The sequence below is a fragment of the Microchirus variegatus genome (genome assembly GCF_963457635.1).
Source record: "Microchirus variegatus genome assembly, chromosome: 22".
In the NCBI taxonomy this organism is placed as follows: domain Eukaryota; kingdom Metazoa; phylum Chordata; class Actinopteri; order Pleuronectiformes; family Soleidae; genus Microchirus; species Microchirus variegatus.
Window position 1 is genome coordinate 12,208,882 of NC_139823.1, and position 17,472 is coordinate 12,226,353.

A 17,472-nucleotide genomic window follows, 5' to 3' on the forward strand; every position below is an offset into this window, starting at 1 on the left:
CCACGACAGTCAGCTGATTATGCGACAGAAAAGCGTCACTCCCTTGCGACCAGTATTTCTTCAATGTCCCCAGTCTATTCTGATACAAAGCTTGACGTCTCATTGAGACAAAAAGCCACAAACCGTGCAGAAGAAAAAAACGAGCTGCTGGATGTCGTCCTTTGTTGTTCACTACTGTATTGTTGTCTGACCGGTATCGCACCGTACCGTACCAAACCGAACTGTACCATTATGGAAACATGGCTGTAGAGAAGGGAATTTTTACCAATTTGGCTACAGCATAACATGTTGGGTACAACATGTAGCTAGCAGAGAGCAGGTGAAACCCCGACCCTCTCTCTCCCTCATTCTAAACCAGCTAAATACAGCCTCACAGCTCTGCTATTTAAAAGAAATACAAGTATCGGATTGGGACTCAGTGTCAGATTGGGACTCAGTATCAGCAAATACTATAGTACATTTAAAGATTGATAGGGACATCCCTAAAAATATTCACTGCAAACATCATATGAACCGAAATAAGTCAATAGAACAAAAGTGAAAAATGTTTAGCAGAAAACACAGCAATGAAACTGGCTAAAGAAAAATAAACACTGGGCATATGCAAATCCTCTCTCAAAGTCTCAAAGGCTTTGAATGAACATCCAAACTTAGCTTATTAGATAGGACGACGAGCAGCTTCACTGGCTTCTCCATAAACGGCATAGTGCATTCTCAAACAGCTTTATAGCAGGGGGCTCAATTTATTTCACAGCGAAGGCAACAATGCTTGACTATCAGGTGACACACTCAAAAGCCCGTATCATTCTCAAGCTGACCGGTGCAATATACTTCTTATTTTAAGAAAAGCAACACCAGTCTTCATCCTTTCAGCTGCGTATCTTTAACAATAAAGCTAGTGGCTTATCAAAAGCATTGAAGAACTGCAAAGGATACGGTTACAGTGCCACAGTTTCAGGTTTGTCACCGGGGATCCACCCATCCTACTTTTCATCCAAGATATAGACTCTCAGTTTATTGATAATTTGAGCACAGGTCAGAGACAAGAGAGTTCTCTCTCTGCTGTAGGGCTGTTGCAGAAAAGATTAAAATGTGGTGGAATGTGGTGGGGAAAGAGACCACAGGTGCTTGAACATGTGCCACATGACCTTTTAAAGAAAAACAGGGAACTCTTTTTTAACTAGCAAGGCTTCTAAAAGTCCTCACCATACTGTTGAACCACTCTCAATACATTGAAATTATGGTTATTGAGCAGGGATAGACCGATTGATCGACCAGGCCGATTATCGGCGCCGATGTTCTGCATTTTGACACATATATCGGCATCAGCCTTTTTTTCATCTGACGGCCAATAAGAGATCAATTTATTTATTTATTTAAGATTTCAGTTAACTTTATAAGACATGCTGCTGAGCCTGGGAGCTTCCTGCACTTTTTGTTAGAATTTGCGTTGCCGTTCATTCAAAATTTTGACGCCAACATTTTCACTTTTACTGCAAATTAATATTGGCTCCAAATATCGGTTATTGGCCTTCTTGACTACTAAAAATCGGTATCGGCCTTGAAAAAAATATATCGGTCTATCGTTATTATTGAGAGTGGGATGATCATGAGGATAGAAACTACTGACAGTGACCAGAAAAAAGTATTTAAAGGAACAGTCCAGCATTTTAAGTAATATTACTGCCGAACAAGGATTAATTATATGTCCCCACAGTAGCTGTACTATTTTAAAATGTCTATTTAGCCACTGTGCAGCTCTAAGTTGTATCCGAGAAGTTTAATTCTGGCAAAGACATCACCCTTGGACCTCCTTAGGGATACTGTAACCAGCAGAGATAAGCGGCATGTCCTGTGTGACGAGTGTCTCTGGAAGACAGATGCTGCAGCCTGACCTCTGATAACTGTGTCAGGGAGCTCAGTGTGATGGCAGAGAAATCAAAAAAAAAAAAATTGATGCACTCAGAAAACACAGGCTGGCTAGAAAATGCCTCCACTGAGTATATATTTTTTTATTTTTGTACATGAAAGACTGCAGGGAGCAGATACGTCTTGTCTTAACTGAGTGCTTTTGATGAGGAATCCAAGCACTGAGGTAAAGTCAGACATGAAAATGTTGGTTAGCCGAACAAGACAAAGGTCAAGAGAGTCTAAAAATGAGAGCTGTCATCTCTTGCTTTGCCACAGCTGACAGCGACGGGCCTCTTCCCGGAGATTGTTTATTTTTAGATGTTTTTTTTTTTTATCGAAGGCTCTTAAGGAGCATCACAGTGAAACCTCGGCGTACCTGACAAGGGGACAGACTTGTCAACACAGTTAATAGGCTGCTTTGGTGAGCTGAATCTCAGGAGAGACTGTTCTCTTATTTAAAAAAAAAAAAAACACTTGTCAGGTAATTTCTACCTCTGCATAAGAGATTATGGGGAGAGTCACACAGCTAATTACTGTCATTACAATATCTCACAACGTTTACGCAAAACACCGCTGTACAATCTCAAAGGTTAACAACAGGGAGGGCACTTTATGAACAATCACGACTACATCAGTTCGATTGATTTTTATTTATATAGCAACAAATCGCAACATAAATCACATCAAGGCACTCGACAGAGTAAGGTCAAGACGAAACAGTTAGTCAACACCATCGTTCGGCTCGGCTTTGGATTTATTGCTATACGAATAAACATAAAAATGTAAATGTGGCGAGACGTTTATTGATTATTTTAGGAGCGTTTATTATTTATACGGCGCCCGCGAATAACCTGAGAAAATGATAAGAATCACATTTAACACTAGCGATTAATCCAAAAAATGCCATTATGTGTATTTTTTGGACTGTTCATTGAGCAAATAATTTTCTTTGATTAAAATACCTTAGACGAGAGGATGTTTTGATGGACGTTTTTCATTAGTTTGTGACATATTACAAACCCAACCATTTATCACTGATGGAGAAAACAATCACTGGCTTAATCATCATCATTATGAACGATATGGAACAAGTGCTGAGCATCTCGGTGGTAATGCGGTCTACGTATTGTCTGCATGCATAATATCTGCAGTTTCATTTTACATAACGCAACATGTGTGTTTCCATCAACATACTCTAAATACGCCACATGTGTTAATAAACTGACTTTAAAAAGATGCCTTTTTTTCTGTGCGCTGTACAAGACCTTGTACCTGCTCTCCCTCTTTTTCCGTCTATTTATGTTTTACATTTTCAATTTGTTTCACTTGATTGATGATTTAAAGGAGTAAAATTAATAAATACAGAATTTAAGCGCATTACACTGTAAATGACAGATTAGGTGCCACGTTGCCTTACCTTACTTTCTTAATAGCCTTCTAGTTTTTCTATTGGCACAGGCTTATTAACGATGCAATGACTTTCTAATGATCACAGTAAATGCAGTGTCTCGATGATGAAAAGTTCCCTTTCGCTATGAGAGCTGTAGAAATCGATGACCCCTTTATTTGAGCAGAAAAGTTGCAAAGCGAATGCTGTTTGTGCATCGTTTCACTCCAGAAGCAAAGGGAAAAACATCGCCGCCCAACAAACCTCATGCAATCATCCATACTTAGTGCAGCACAAAGGAGAAATTCATTAAAAAAAAAAAGCTTCTGTGTTTTTACCACAACAACTTCTCAATGCTGTTCCCTTCACCAGAAATTATGCATCTGATAGAGCTGAAACACTAAATCGATTATTAATCAATGACTAAATGAATCGTCAACTATTTTGATAATCGATAATCTGTTTGAAGCTATTGTTGTTTGTTGCTTTTGTGACTTTTTTAGCTTCGATAACATCGTCATTTCCAGGTTCAGGGTTAAACACTGATCAACATTTTCTGACACTTTATGGATCGAACAATTCATCGATTAATCAAGAAAATAATCAACAGATTAATCAATTGCAAAAATATTGGTTAGTTGCAGCCCTAATCTGATTTTATATCCACTGATGGCTCAATTCCGACAGTTGGGATGAGAAGAGGAGCAAGAACGTGAGAGGGATGAGAGAGAGAGGAGCAAAAATAAGAGTATAATAACCATACACCACATATAATGAGACAGTAATGTCAGGCAATATAGTCATCGACACTATTTACCTAGCAAGTGCCCCCCTCTAAACACACTAGACAAGCCCTGTTCTTATTGGATTACATCGCGAGAGCCAAAGATTTCAATTACATCTGGCCACGCTACGCGTGTCATCACTGATGCGGAGTCGGAAATGATCGGCCCAGCAGATGTTTCATCATACAAGTTAGTAAACGCAAGAACAAAGGAAAATGCAGATCACAGAAACCCCCACACACACACACACACCACAATAACAAGCTCTTTTACTCAAAACAGAGCAGAGGGGGTTTATTAGTTTCTGTCATGACCTCAGGTGTTTGCTCTAAATCTTCAGTCGGGCAAAAATTACCCCGCTGCTTTACTCAATAATTTCTTGATAAGAAATTCCAGGAAATTCTATTGGCTTATCAGTGCACGCATGCACGCTCCTGTGAACACACAATCATACATAGATCTGTAAACACACACAGAATAATGTTATTTTCTCATCTCTTGACTTTTTGTTTGTTGCTTCTTCCTGTTTTCTGGGGGCTATTTGAATGTCACTTTACTGAGGCCAAAACTCTTACAGAGCCAGGTTTATTGATATAAAAAAAAACTCTGTGTACGTGCACATCTGGTAAAGCAGCCGGCTCACTGTGCCGGCTAAGTATGAATATGAGATTGAATGTGATTGTCTGTGTGTGTGTAAGCCTCTGACGGAGTGGAAGCTGCTGGTATCTTTTGCATAATGCATTCTAGTACTGTATAAGGAGATGATTAATACAGCATTACAGCAGTAAATAGTGCTGCTAAGCCTTTTTTAAAAACAATGAAGAACCTGAATTAGCCTTTCCATTATGAGTTATTCGAAATTAAATGGCTGTAAAATCTTTAAATAAAATGTATTAGAGAGCATATGAAGAATTGTTGGTTACAGTGGACTGAAAAGTGTTCTCCTTTTTGAGTATTTTCACTTTTCATTGTTTAATCAATGCACCATTAATTACCAAAAACATTACCTGTCCTGTGTTGCCTCTTGTTGGCAGGAAATGGTAATTTCACTGGGCGAAAGAATGAGTTGTAAAAATGTAAGACAATTATTGACACTGCAGATTTCTTTGTGGAAATATGTCCCCAAAATATATATATTGTTTTGGCTCTCTTTGCAGGGAAAAAAGTGTAAATGAATTAGGTTTGGAAAAAGTTGAGTGACTGTGATGTGTGTGCATATAAAAGAAGACAGAATACTTGAAATGAAAAGAAAAAAATTAAGAAATTCGACAAAAAAAAACAATCACTGGAAAAGATGTAGGCACTAAACTTCAAGATGTTGGCATGTACAAGGCCACAGAAGAAATCTCAGGAATGCATTCTCTAAGAACTGTATTAAATCTCTGTAGTCGTTTTCTCTGGGGTTTTGTTCTTTGGTAAAGGGCTGTCTCAGGAACAAGTGGCCCTTATCAGGCACGGAGCAGCGAGAGATACCTGCACCAGTCAACATGTTTGAGGCCCAAGAGCTTAATCTCTTGGTCTCTGCTCTGAGCAATGAAGCACATCTCTCTACGCAAGAGCGGAGTAACTTCACACACGTTTCAAAATCAGCAGCCGATGCCAGAAAAAGGAACAGAGAGGAGGGATGGAGGGGAGGGGGGGGGGGTGTAACCACCATAGCATGAGCGCGAGAGCACGGCTCTAATCGTATCAAAGACTTCTACAAACAAACATGGGTGAACTGTGATTGATGGGAACACAGTTAATAGGACTCTGAATCCAACAGTGCGAGTGCGGAGTGTGGAGGGTGGTGGTGGTGGTGGTGGTGGTGGTGGTGGTGGGGGGACCTGAGATCAATAGGAGCTCGGAAGCATGTTAGGGAATCATACTGAATCAGATTGATGACAGCTGGTGGTGATGTATTTCGCAATCTAATTTTAACACAAAGTAACTTGGTGATGGTGCGAGCACAAAACCCTATCCTCATGGGCCAGGCGCTATCACAGCTGCTGAGAGTGAATTGTGTTCTTGCTGCAGGTGCAGGCAGGCAGGCAGTGGCAGGAGTGCAGTTTTCTTCTTTTGATTTTCAGTCCATGTTACCATGCCATCAAAGCGCATTGAATTATTTATCCTTAGTGGCAATCTCACAAATATTTTAGGTCTTAAAAACTCTTTTAGTGCACCTTCAGGCTTGGACACAGAGTGCACTTTGACTGTCTCTCCAAATTGATATTAAAAAATCTCAAGCTGTCAGATGTTCTTAGTGCAGCCCAGACGGTTCATTGCAGTTGAAAATAAACTGGGCTGCACATATTGATGCAGTCACTCATTACCTTGCACACAGGCAAGAAAATAATGGCCAATAATTGCCCTTTCAAACCTGCAACTAACGAGACTGGATGACAGCGAGCAACACATCACAGACAGGGCACATGTAATTTGTGACTGTGCACTGTGTTTGTGCATCATATACTGTAAATATGTCACACAATACGCTGCATTTTTAATCTAAATATACTGTGTGTTTATCTTCTGTTTCATAGTGGAGACACATTCTGGCTCTTTATAAAGCAATGGCCAGGAAGGACGACTGAAAAGCAAATCAGGCAAACACTGAAGCTAGCCGAGGCATGTTTATGTTCAAATCCATCAAGGAAATAACATCATACCGTTTTAAATAAGTGCATGTTAAAAATGGAGCACATTGATGGTTCAGTATTACCTAATTACGCTGCTATGCACTCATTTTTCTTTCAAGAAGGACACAGCCCCACCAGTACCAACTGGCCTTAGGTTTGTCTGCTGAATGAAGCTCGTTGGGGGATGGATGAATCCCTTCCCTGTTCTGATTTTCGGAGCCAAGTCTGCATGATGGGGCGCTGAGCCCTCGGTCTGTGCCAGGTGGCAGCTGGGAGAGAGAGTCCCCGGCCAGGCTTCAGCAGCCCTCACTCTGGCCCTTTGGCCACCATTGCTGCCACGCGGGGCTTGACACCGGCACTTCTGACCTGGTGATTGGTAATGGCCCACTGGCATTATCCTGTGTGTGTGAGCAACTGCGTTTGTCCACACTTTATTTTGGTTCATCCAATCATTTAATCCCAGAATTCAGTAAATCAGCCGTAACACTATGGCTTCTTTCTCTATAAGAATTTCACTCCAAGCATCCAACTCCAATCTTTTCACCAAAATTAAATTCTGCCGTGACTGTGGTATGGACACAGGCAAGTGATGTTCCCTCCTCACCAAAAGTAATGAATCAAATGTTAAAGTATCAGTCAGCAAGATGCTTTCAAGCTCATAAATTGACAGGGGGGGATCTCCACATTGCCAGTTTAATACTTGGAAACGTGTGTGCCAAGAAATATAACGGCTTTTGCAGAGAAAAAAATGAGCAAATTCTACCAAACTCTGCATCACGTCTCACACACACATTCGCACAGTAAATGACAGCTCTTTCTTTAATAAACAGCATAAATTATCGTGCTATTTTTGACAGTTCATAGCACATTTTCCCTGTGTCTTTTCCTCACACTGGTGCCTCGGTGCAGAACAATGATAAAAACATCTACACAAATATAATTCAGGTCCATTAACGGCATGCATTGACCTGACATTTGACGAATCAGTTAAGTGCAAGGTTGAATTGTAAAAGAGTTCATCTCTTTATATTTGTAAAGTGCTCCGGCGGTCTAGACATAGCATAATCCCCATGGCAACATACAGTAACCACTGAAGAATACATCCTGATCACACATTGATCTCAGTTACATAGCACGGTGTAATCAGTGCTGGGTCAAAAGCTGAATAAAGAAAGACACTGCTACAGTTGCAGGTTCTCAAACTCAAATGATCTTGGGGGGGCCAATGAGCATCTAGTCTGATCAAGAGGGACGGTGTAGAGAGCAATATGAGCTAAACAATATCATAAAATATTCCATTGTGACATCACAATAACAATTATTCATGATGATATTTGACAGAATTTCAAAGCAAAAGTGTTTTTTTGTATATAAGGAATGATGTATACTATATATATAATAGCATATGTATAATAAAAACATATGCAAAATAAAACTATTCCTATTACAATATTACACAATATAGCACGTTAACAGGGTTAGACTTTAAACGCTAAACTTTAAAAACAGAGGCAAACATACGCGGTACACAGGTACGCTTGTTATTTGTAGCGCTGGTATTTACGTTGAATAAACCGACCGCTCCAGTTCGACTGTAGGTGCGCTAACGGCGCTAAACGAGCTAACGGAGCTAACTGGTAAACGGTGCCTGGACACCGGCAGTATGTAAACATGACATCACGCACATCTTTTTTCCGGTCAGTCGTCATGGAAACGTGTCATGCGTTAATGTTGACGCCATTAACCACCGCTAACGCCATTAACATGCCCAGCACTAATTAATATCACAAACATAAACACAAAAAAATAAACTTAAACACAAAAAAATAACATGCTGATTACAACTGAATGTCCTGCAACTATTGTAAAAATATTGCTAGCAAATATATTTAGTAGTATCTTCCATCTCCTCGCTGGCAGCTGTGGTTGTGGTTCAGGCCATGTTTTCATAATATCGATCGGGCGGCTGCATGTGGGCCCACGGGCCGCCCGTTTCACACCTCTGGTCTAGACCAAGTGGAGAAACTAGGTGAGACCAATCACCGTCATTGACAGAGTAAGTGTCCACTGCTGCTGCACTGAAACGTCTGCACAAGAACAAGCACAAGCGCACAGTGCCGAGCATGAGAAATCTCCTCCGTGTGCTGCCTCCTCCCGACGAGCTGTTAACCCTTATCAAAAAATGACCATGATGTACTTTTAGCCCCGAGATGGAGACAATTAACCACTTTTGAGACACAACCAGGATGTATACTCGAGTCAAGGCCTCGGTTTTCACACCACACAACTGCATTTCAACTTAAACCATAAAGCCCTACGTCCCATAGAAGACGTACAAGTCTGTTTTACTGTTGAATTTGTGTTTCAGCAGGGGTTTGCAACCTGTGGCTCTAGAGCCCCTCTGCAGTGGCTCTTTGTGGCTTTGAAGAAAAAAACCAATGTGTTTATTTTGATTTTATTCCCATGTTTTCCACACTTTCTTGGAGAGGCAATGATATTTGTGTGCATCACATCCAATGTCGCCATCAAAAACAACTTTATACATGATGCTGTCTTCATTTTAAGCATCAAATGCTTTTCTTGCAGCTCCAGATTAATTTTATTTGGGTGGATTGGCGGCAAAAATGTCTCTTTTCATATGTTCATGAACATATATATTTTTTTTTTCATATCCTAAGGCATCTTACATCACCCTAATATTCAATTTAATGGTGCATTCTATATCCTTCACCCTATAATAACCCCATACATATCTCTACTTGTAAGCTGAACCTTACGAGCCCTATTTTCATTAGCAGTTCTGGCCATAAAAAATACGCTTCACTTCATTAATAATTAACCCTCCCCTTTTTTTCTTTTTTTTTTAATTCCAAGGCCATGTCGGTGCACAGCCAGTGCCAAGCTATTGAAATCAGGTCCTGAAGAAGGAGGAGAATGAGGTGAAACTTATTGATTCATTATTCACATTTTAAATTATGCCGCATTTTGGGAGAAAAAAAAATGGCACAAACATAATTAAGTCTGTCCAAAACATCCACACTAACAGAAGTTGTGGGTCAAAAAATGTGCCTCCTCCTTCCATTGGTAATCAATGGCACAAGTCAATTTACAGCCAATGGCTTTCACAACCTGAGCAAATCCATTTCTGATTCAATTGTAACCCATTAAGACCGCGAGAGGCAATATTTAATGTGACACCATCAAAAGCCGATGGCTTCCTTTCGATAATTTCGCTCTATGGGAGGGAGGGAGTGAGCGCCAATCACCCACCCACCCCCTTCTGCACACCAAACTGAGATGTGTGTGGGGGCTGCTTCACTGCTGCCCTCCTGTAGCTTCAGGCCATGCTTCACCTCTAGCCTGAGATAGATGTAAGAGCTCAACGGCAGCGACGCTTAGCTGACATCACTGGATAAACGTGTCGGCCACTTCAATGTCTCTTCATGGAATACAATGCAGCAGAACCGCTGTATAAGCACATGCCTTAGACGGTGACTCTGGCTCGTATGACATTTAAAGTCATGTAGAAGTGCTTAAGAAACATTAGAGCTGAAACCATTAATCGATTACTAAATGAATCGTCAACTATTTTGATAATCGGTTTGAAGCTTTTTTCATGATTAAACCAAGATTTCTGATTGTTTTAGCTTCTTAAATGGGAATATATTCTTCATTTCTTTGCTCCACATAACAAAGAAACCACTTTAATGTCTTTTCATCGCTTATGAAAGGACAGAATGCAATTCTACAGAAACATTGTTTAAGCACATGCCTTAGATGGTGACTGTGAACACTAGTATGATGTTTAAAGTAATGTAGAAGAGCTTAATAAACTATAGAGCTGAAACAATTAATCAATGAATCGATTATTAACCGATTACTAAATGAATCGTCAACTATTTTGATAATTGATAATCCGAAATCATTAAAGCTCCCATAGAGTGGTGCTATCGCACATATATGTGAGTTATGGAGGTCTACTTACATACATTAACTTGTTTCTATGGTCAAAAACCTCCTAGTTAGCGTAAATGAGCCGATCAGAAAACATTGTTTTACAATGTTTAAAAATGGCTTTGTCACGACTCCCAGCCACAGCTCTAATAAACTTATATTCAAACTGATGCTGACCCTTAGTAACAAGCTGATGACACATCTGTTTTTTTCCAACCAAAAAATGCTGGTGAAGCAACACTTGATACAAAAAAACACCCCCACCTGAAGTGCATTTCATGTGGCACTGATGCCAATATAAACAGCAGTCATTGCCTGCTCCACAGGTTTCCCCACCGCTGAGCTCCAAACCCATTGCTGACAGCACTCAGACCACCAACCCTCCCCTTCCTTCATGAATTCGCGTGCGTTTCGCTCCATCTGCTCTTTCTAAACCAGCTTTGACTGAGGTTGCACGCGTGGTTTCTGCGGTGACTAGGTGAAGACGGAGCGAGCGTAGGGGGGCCACCTTCCACCGTTTGAAGGATCGCCTTTTTCCGCTGAGGTGAGAAAATTCTATATCAAAGAAAAGGATGCGGACAGAAATTGAGCTACAAAAGGAGACCTATATGCAGCTGCCAAACTCATTTTCTGTTAATGCTGTCCAGTAAAAAAAAAAAATGTAAAACAGCTATGAAAACAGGATTCAGTCCAACCTTTGAAGGTCAAGTGTTAGTCACTAGCCAGCAGTTCTCCTGCAAAAACAACAGCGTCGTGATCTTCACTTCAGAACAGACCTCTGGACCGTCCAAGAACTGCACAGTTTGGTAGGAGGCAGAGTGATTTACATAATCTACGTTTGATATAATTTATCATCTCCAGCTACAATTTAGTGACCAATTTCCTGCATCTATATACGCCATCTAATAAATGGGGAGAAAACACAGTAGTGACATTAAGCCGAAAGAACATTTACTTAACTCGGCCAGCATGAAGGAAGCTACGTTATAGATAGTCACTGTGGAGACGTCAAATATTATTAACGCCCAAATCCCTCAGTTGTAACATGAATGCTCTCCTTGTAACACCAGGCCTGGCTTTGATTACATATTGACTGAATGGAATCCGGACAACTGCCAGCTCCATCAATTCACCGTATTCTGTGCCCAAGAAATGATTATTATCATAATTATTATGAGTAGTGCTGATAGTGGTGGTGGTGGTAGTTAATCCCCGCTGTGTGGAAACTGTTCAAAAATCAAAACAAACATTTTCTTCTTGGTAACGGACTGACTTGACTTTAATCAGCCGCCTTCTCTTTCTACATTTTCAATCAAGCACTCATAATTCTGTTAAACTATAATTAAATGAGACTCGAGCCAAAGTCAATGGAACACGGAGCACCCCACTGTGTTGCCTTTAAAAGACATGTGTAGACGTATGCTGTACACTTGTACAAATAAAAGTACTATAGTAAGTAGAACCATATAAGATTCTTTGGCTTGTCCTTTTTGGTTCCAGGTGGAACCTTTTATAAAGGTTCCACCTGGAACCCTTAGTGATACCAATAACCCTTTTAAAACCCTTTATTAAGGAAAGGGGTTTTAAAGGGTTCTCTGGATCAAAACAGTTCTTACTGGAATCATTAGTGTTACCAAGAACCCTTGAAAAACCCTTTTTTCAGGTAGAACCTCACCCCTTGTAGAAGAACACTTTTGGAACCCTTATTTCTGAGAGTGTATGACGTTTAAAGAAATATAGAAGTGCTTAATAAATTTAGAGATTAATGGATTATTAATCGATTACTAAATGAATCGTCAACTATTTTGATAGTTGATTAATCGAAGCTTTTTTCATGATTAAAACATGATTTCTGATTGTTTTAGCTTCTTAAATGTGAATATTTTCTTTGTTTCTTTGCTCCACATAAAGAAATCATTCAAACTGAATAATATTTATATTTATATATTTAATAATATGGTTTTTGGACGAAACAAGACATTCGAGAACATCGTCATTTCCAGGTTTGACAAACACAGATCAACTTTTTTTTAACATTAACATTGACAAACAATTAATCGAGTAATTGAGAAAATAATCTTTAGTTGGAGCTTATCTGTGTTGCCTTTAAAAGACCCGCGTAGATCCACCGACAATGTTCTAAAACACGTTCTACAGGTTGAATAACTCGTGCTCGTGATGATTGTCTGAGAGGTTAATGCTGTCACTGTGCATTAGCCCTGTTTAAAATATACATTTTATGGACAAAAGAAAGCCAAATAAAACGAACCTTCCTCATCATAGAAGCGCTATAGAGTGAACTCTCCCTCATTTTTATTTCATTACTTTTTTGCTAAATGTGCACAGAAGTTAAAACTTGGACCCAATTAAAACAAAAATGTGGTTGGTACAATGAAACCTGAAAGACTTATTTTGACACAAAATTTCTCTCGTTACCTGTGCTGGACTTTGTAACACACACATAGAAGAACACTCACATACACTTCAGCAGCATTATCTCACTATCTAATTTAATTAGCTCCTAAAGGCAGCTCTCCGCTGCATTAGCGCGTGGACCTATCTGTGCCTTCCACTCCGCTATCGTCTTTTTAAAAACAAGTGAGGTATATACATGACTAAAGCCTGAGAGCTGTTTGTACTAAACGATGCTGATCTGTCAAAACTTCTCCAGCGTTGTTGTTTTTGTCACATCAGCACATGTGCCACGCCGCCTCCCGCCAGGTCGAGATGGACGCGGGTGAAAAGAAGAGGAACACGGCAGAGGAATTTCAAACAGAGTGTGTTTTTTTTTATGAATAGGCTGGGGATTCAAAAGCGCACACACACACACACACAGACACACACCCTTCTTGGCATTCGGTGTAACTACTACTGCTAACCACAAAGCAAATTAATTTTAAACTAATTAAGCTGACATCCAGCTTTGCTGTTGGACGAAATAAGAAATGCCATTATCATTACCTTCCAATTAGACCTGACTTACGAGGGCTTTCATTTATTCTCAGTCCACGGTAGAACAGAGGCAGAGGAGAGGCAGCACTGTCTGAATCTGTCTGTGGAGGACAAAAATGCAATAACTTTGTTGTTGACTTCGGCGACGTGTGTGCGAATATCATGTTTACCGCTCTTGTTTTAATTCCGCTCGCCGAGAACTAGATAACGCAATTTCTCCTGAGCTTCACGAGTGGTTGGAAAAAACCAGTGGTGCAACGCTGACAAACAAAAACTGCCACAAAACCCCCCCCTCACACACACACACACACCCTGACCACCACCACCACCTCTCACAGCACGGCGGCGACTCGAAGGAGTTCACACAAAAATAAAACAGATCTTCATCTTTTCATTTCATGCACAGACAGAGGTAAACACTTTCCCCCTCTTGCCTGGTGCGATTGTCACACTCCAGGTATTGGTTTTTCCATGCTTTTGTTGTGTTTTGTGTGTGTGTGTGTTTGCCAGCACTGCTGAACTACTGTGCTTGACAAGAATAATTATCATATTATTCTCTTCTGGGTTTTAGTTGAAAAATGCAAAACATTTTGAAATGATATCTGGCGATAGCACACACACACACACACACACACACACACACACACACACACACACACACACACACACACACACACACACACACACACACACACACACACACACACACACACACACACACACAGAAAGAGAGAGAGATGCATCTGCCGCGAAGACGTTGGGGACAGTCTGACAACAAGCTTTGCAATCGTTGCTTTGTGTTGGGGAATTTTAAAAGAGAAAGTATGACATCTATGCATACGATCACTGCATCCACACAAGCTTATATTTAAAAATATGCATACTTAATTCTGATACTATGAAGTGCATACGTGCTCAATGACAGCGAGTCCTTTAGTCGATGCCTAAAAATGGGCACCTTGAACACTTTAAAAAGGTGGGATAGAGATTTCAAGTATAAACAATGACAATAACTGTAGTGAACCCTGACCCGAAGGAAAATCACACTTTGATGGTAATCAATGATGTTTTTTTGTTAATTTTTTCCTCAATATTAATGAGCCATGTGCTGCAAGATTTTATTTTATGATGTTGATGATGATAGCTTTCTATGAATGTAGCTGTTGAATATTCTGCAGCTCTATTGTGTCCTAATTATCTATATATATATATTATATTATATGAAAATGTCTTTATGTGAAGCACTTTTTGTTCCATTCTATGCACATATGAGAAGCAAAGAGCCTGATTGGCTGATTCAATAAAGTTCAAACACTGAATTGCAAATGAATGATAGAGTGATGGCTGAAATGACTTTGGTCGTCTTTGCTCACACTGATCACCCCCCCCCCCCCCCCAACACCACACACACACACACACACACATGCGGCATCAAGGGATGAAATTCAGACATATGCTTCTCAAATAGTCGAGAGAGAGTTCTGTGCACAACTGGAGCACAGCCTTCATCAAACACACGCACGCACTCACACACACCATGTTGCGGCGAAAGCCACGGGCACAGGAACAAGCTCCAGCTCGGGGTGAGACAAAAAACACACTGGGCACAGGGATATTTTCACCTGCTGCACTGTGGGATGTCGCTGCCGAAGCGGCTGCAACCACAAACACTGAATCACCCTCTCTCTCTCTCTCTCTCTCTGCTGGCTCCCAACGAGCCCCAAAAGAATGTTCCTGAAACTGCACACAATGCAAGAATTGTACTCAAACGCACAGAGCAACTTAAAAGACAAATCATGGAAGATTCTAAATGATGGAAACAAGAGATGCAGGTAGTGGACAATGACGAGAACTCTTCATCATCACTGACTGATGCCTCAAACACGGAGGTTTAGATCCAGCGAATGCACAAAATCACAGCCAAACCGCTTTGGAGAGGAGAAAAAAAAAAAAAAAAAAAGATCGGTACCACGGTGCCAAGTTTCACCGGACTGCGCATCCCCGACGGCCCCGCTCCCTCCTTACCTTTCTCTGTGTCCGACACTGTGGAGGGCTCGGCGCGCGGAAATAATCCCGAGAACAGGGCTAGAAAAACGAGCAGAAACAATTCGGACATGGTGTCGGAGAAGGGGCTCTAAAGAAGCCACAGTGCTTCTCTCCCCCGGTCCTGCTCCTGCTCTTGCTCCTGGTCCGGGTCCAGTCTCCCCGCCTCCTCCTCCTCCACCACCACCACAACCACAACCACCACCAGCGTCGCCACTCGGGTTATCGAGCGCCGTGTAGTCGCGGTGATGTCCAGCAGTGCGCAGAGCAGTGCAGCGCTCCCCCGGCTCCCCGACACATGCACACACCGCCGCTCCACACAGCGAAACAGACGCAACGGAGACAGCGGGAGGAATGAGAGTCTGTGACACACGCACACGCACGCTCACGCTCACGCGGACGCGATAGGGAAGGCGGGGTGCGAGCGTGGAAGAAGCATAAAGAATGCATATACGACTCCAGTCTTTTTTCCCAGTGATTAAATGCCGCCGAGGTGGCGCAGGCAGCTCGTCTGAAAGGTTATAGCTGTACAGTCAGTAGAGTGGCTGTCAGCCTGAGGTCTTGAAAAGGATGGGGGGGGAGTTTCAGAGGGAGGGTCCTCAAACAAGAAGAAAAAGTCAGGATGAGCTGAGAAATCAAAGCTCCCTCACTATTGTCTCAGTTATATATTTTTTTTATTGACTGCAAACCACACACAAGAACTATGAAAGAGTGAGTGCTGTAACCACCAACACACAGCGTTTATGATGCATAGATCAACCCTAAAATATACACTGCATCACATCTTTGAGGTCCATCGATAAGCTTGCTATAAATACTTCATTCTTAAAAAGTTTCAGTGTGTGTGTGTGTAACTTTCGGGTGATTTGTCTCGTCGATGTTATCATTCCGCTGCCGTTTTAGTCTCCGTGAACAGAAACTGTGTTACATTATTTGTATGCTGCGCCTCTTCATCTGAAAACAGGCTCTGTCTGGAGCAAGTGGAGGAGGACGATGATGATGATGATGAAGGGGAGGGGGGGGGGGGGGGGAGAAGCAAGTATGAGTGGAAGACTGGAAAATGAGGGTGTATGACGTTAGAAAGACACCAAAACATGTAATGAGCAGAGACATTTATATGTTGCGTCCTTGTAATGTAAAAACAGGCTCTTGTCAAGCAATACTATCAGACCTGAGTGACGGGAACATGACAAAAAAAACACTTACACTAAATTAACTGTGGTCAGTTTCTATTACCGTGTAATCCCGAGCGGAATCCTAGTGATTCATCTATTCCACATATTTCCTCATGATTTGTTATAATCTTCTTAATAATACCAAGATATCTTCGATGTCCCTGACCACAGTCAGTGCGTGCCCTTTTACTCGTTTAATAACCTAAAAAACAAACTGGGTTTTTTTGAGCAGTAGAATTCATTTCTGAAGGTTTTCAGCTGAGTGACTCGTTGTGTCTTTTTCAGTTATACTCCAATCTGTTTCCATCCATTTTTGCTTTACTCGAACAATGTTCCGGTTCCTTAAAAACAACACACTGCAGTTTTAACATTAGCGTGACCTCAAACTTAGGTTGATCAGGTCAAAAAATATACAGATCACTAATTTATTGTCATGAAACTTTATTACCCCCACTATAGGGCAAGTTTGATCGCAGCTGGGCAAACAAAAAGAACATGCAAACATCATAAGACTGACAAATTATGATGCATGCGAGTGCAGCAAATGAAAGCTTGGGCCAATTATAAATGCTAAAATTCTGAATAAAAATCAGTGGAATACAGCGATGCATAATAATCTAAAAAGAGTAGATCAATAAAAAAAGAAG

General features: G+C 41.0%; 1 protein-coding gene across 1 annotated transcript in view; it reads right to left on the reverse strand.

Moving 5' to 3' along the window:
• lrp1bb (low density lipoprotein receptor-related protein 1Bb) overlaps positions 1-15,723 on the reverse strand; it is a gene marked incomplete at both ends in the record, with an annotated part of 246,847 nt that extends 231,124 nt beyond the window's left edge. Inside the window, one exon of the mRNA XM_083909007.1 lies at positions 15,633-15,723. Coding sequence (XP_083765133.1) covers positions 15,633-15,723 — 91 coding nt within the window. The remainder of the gene's footprint in view (positions 1-15,632) is intronic.
• Between the last annotated feature and the right edge of the window lie 1,749 nt (positions 15,724-17,472).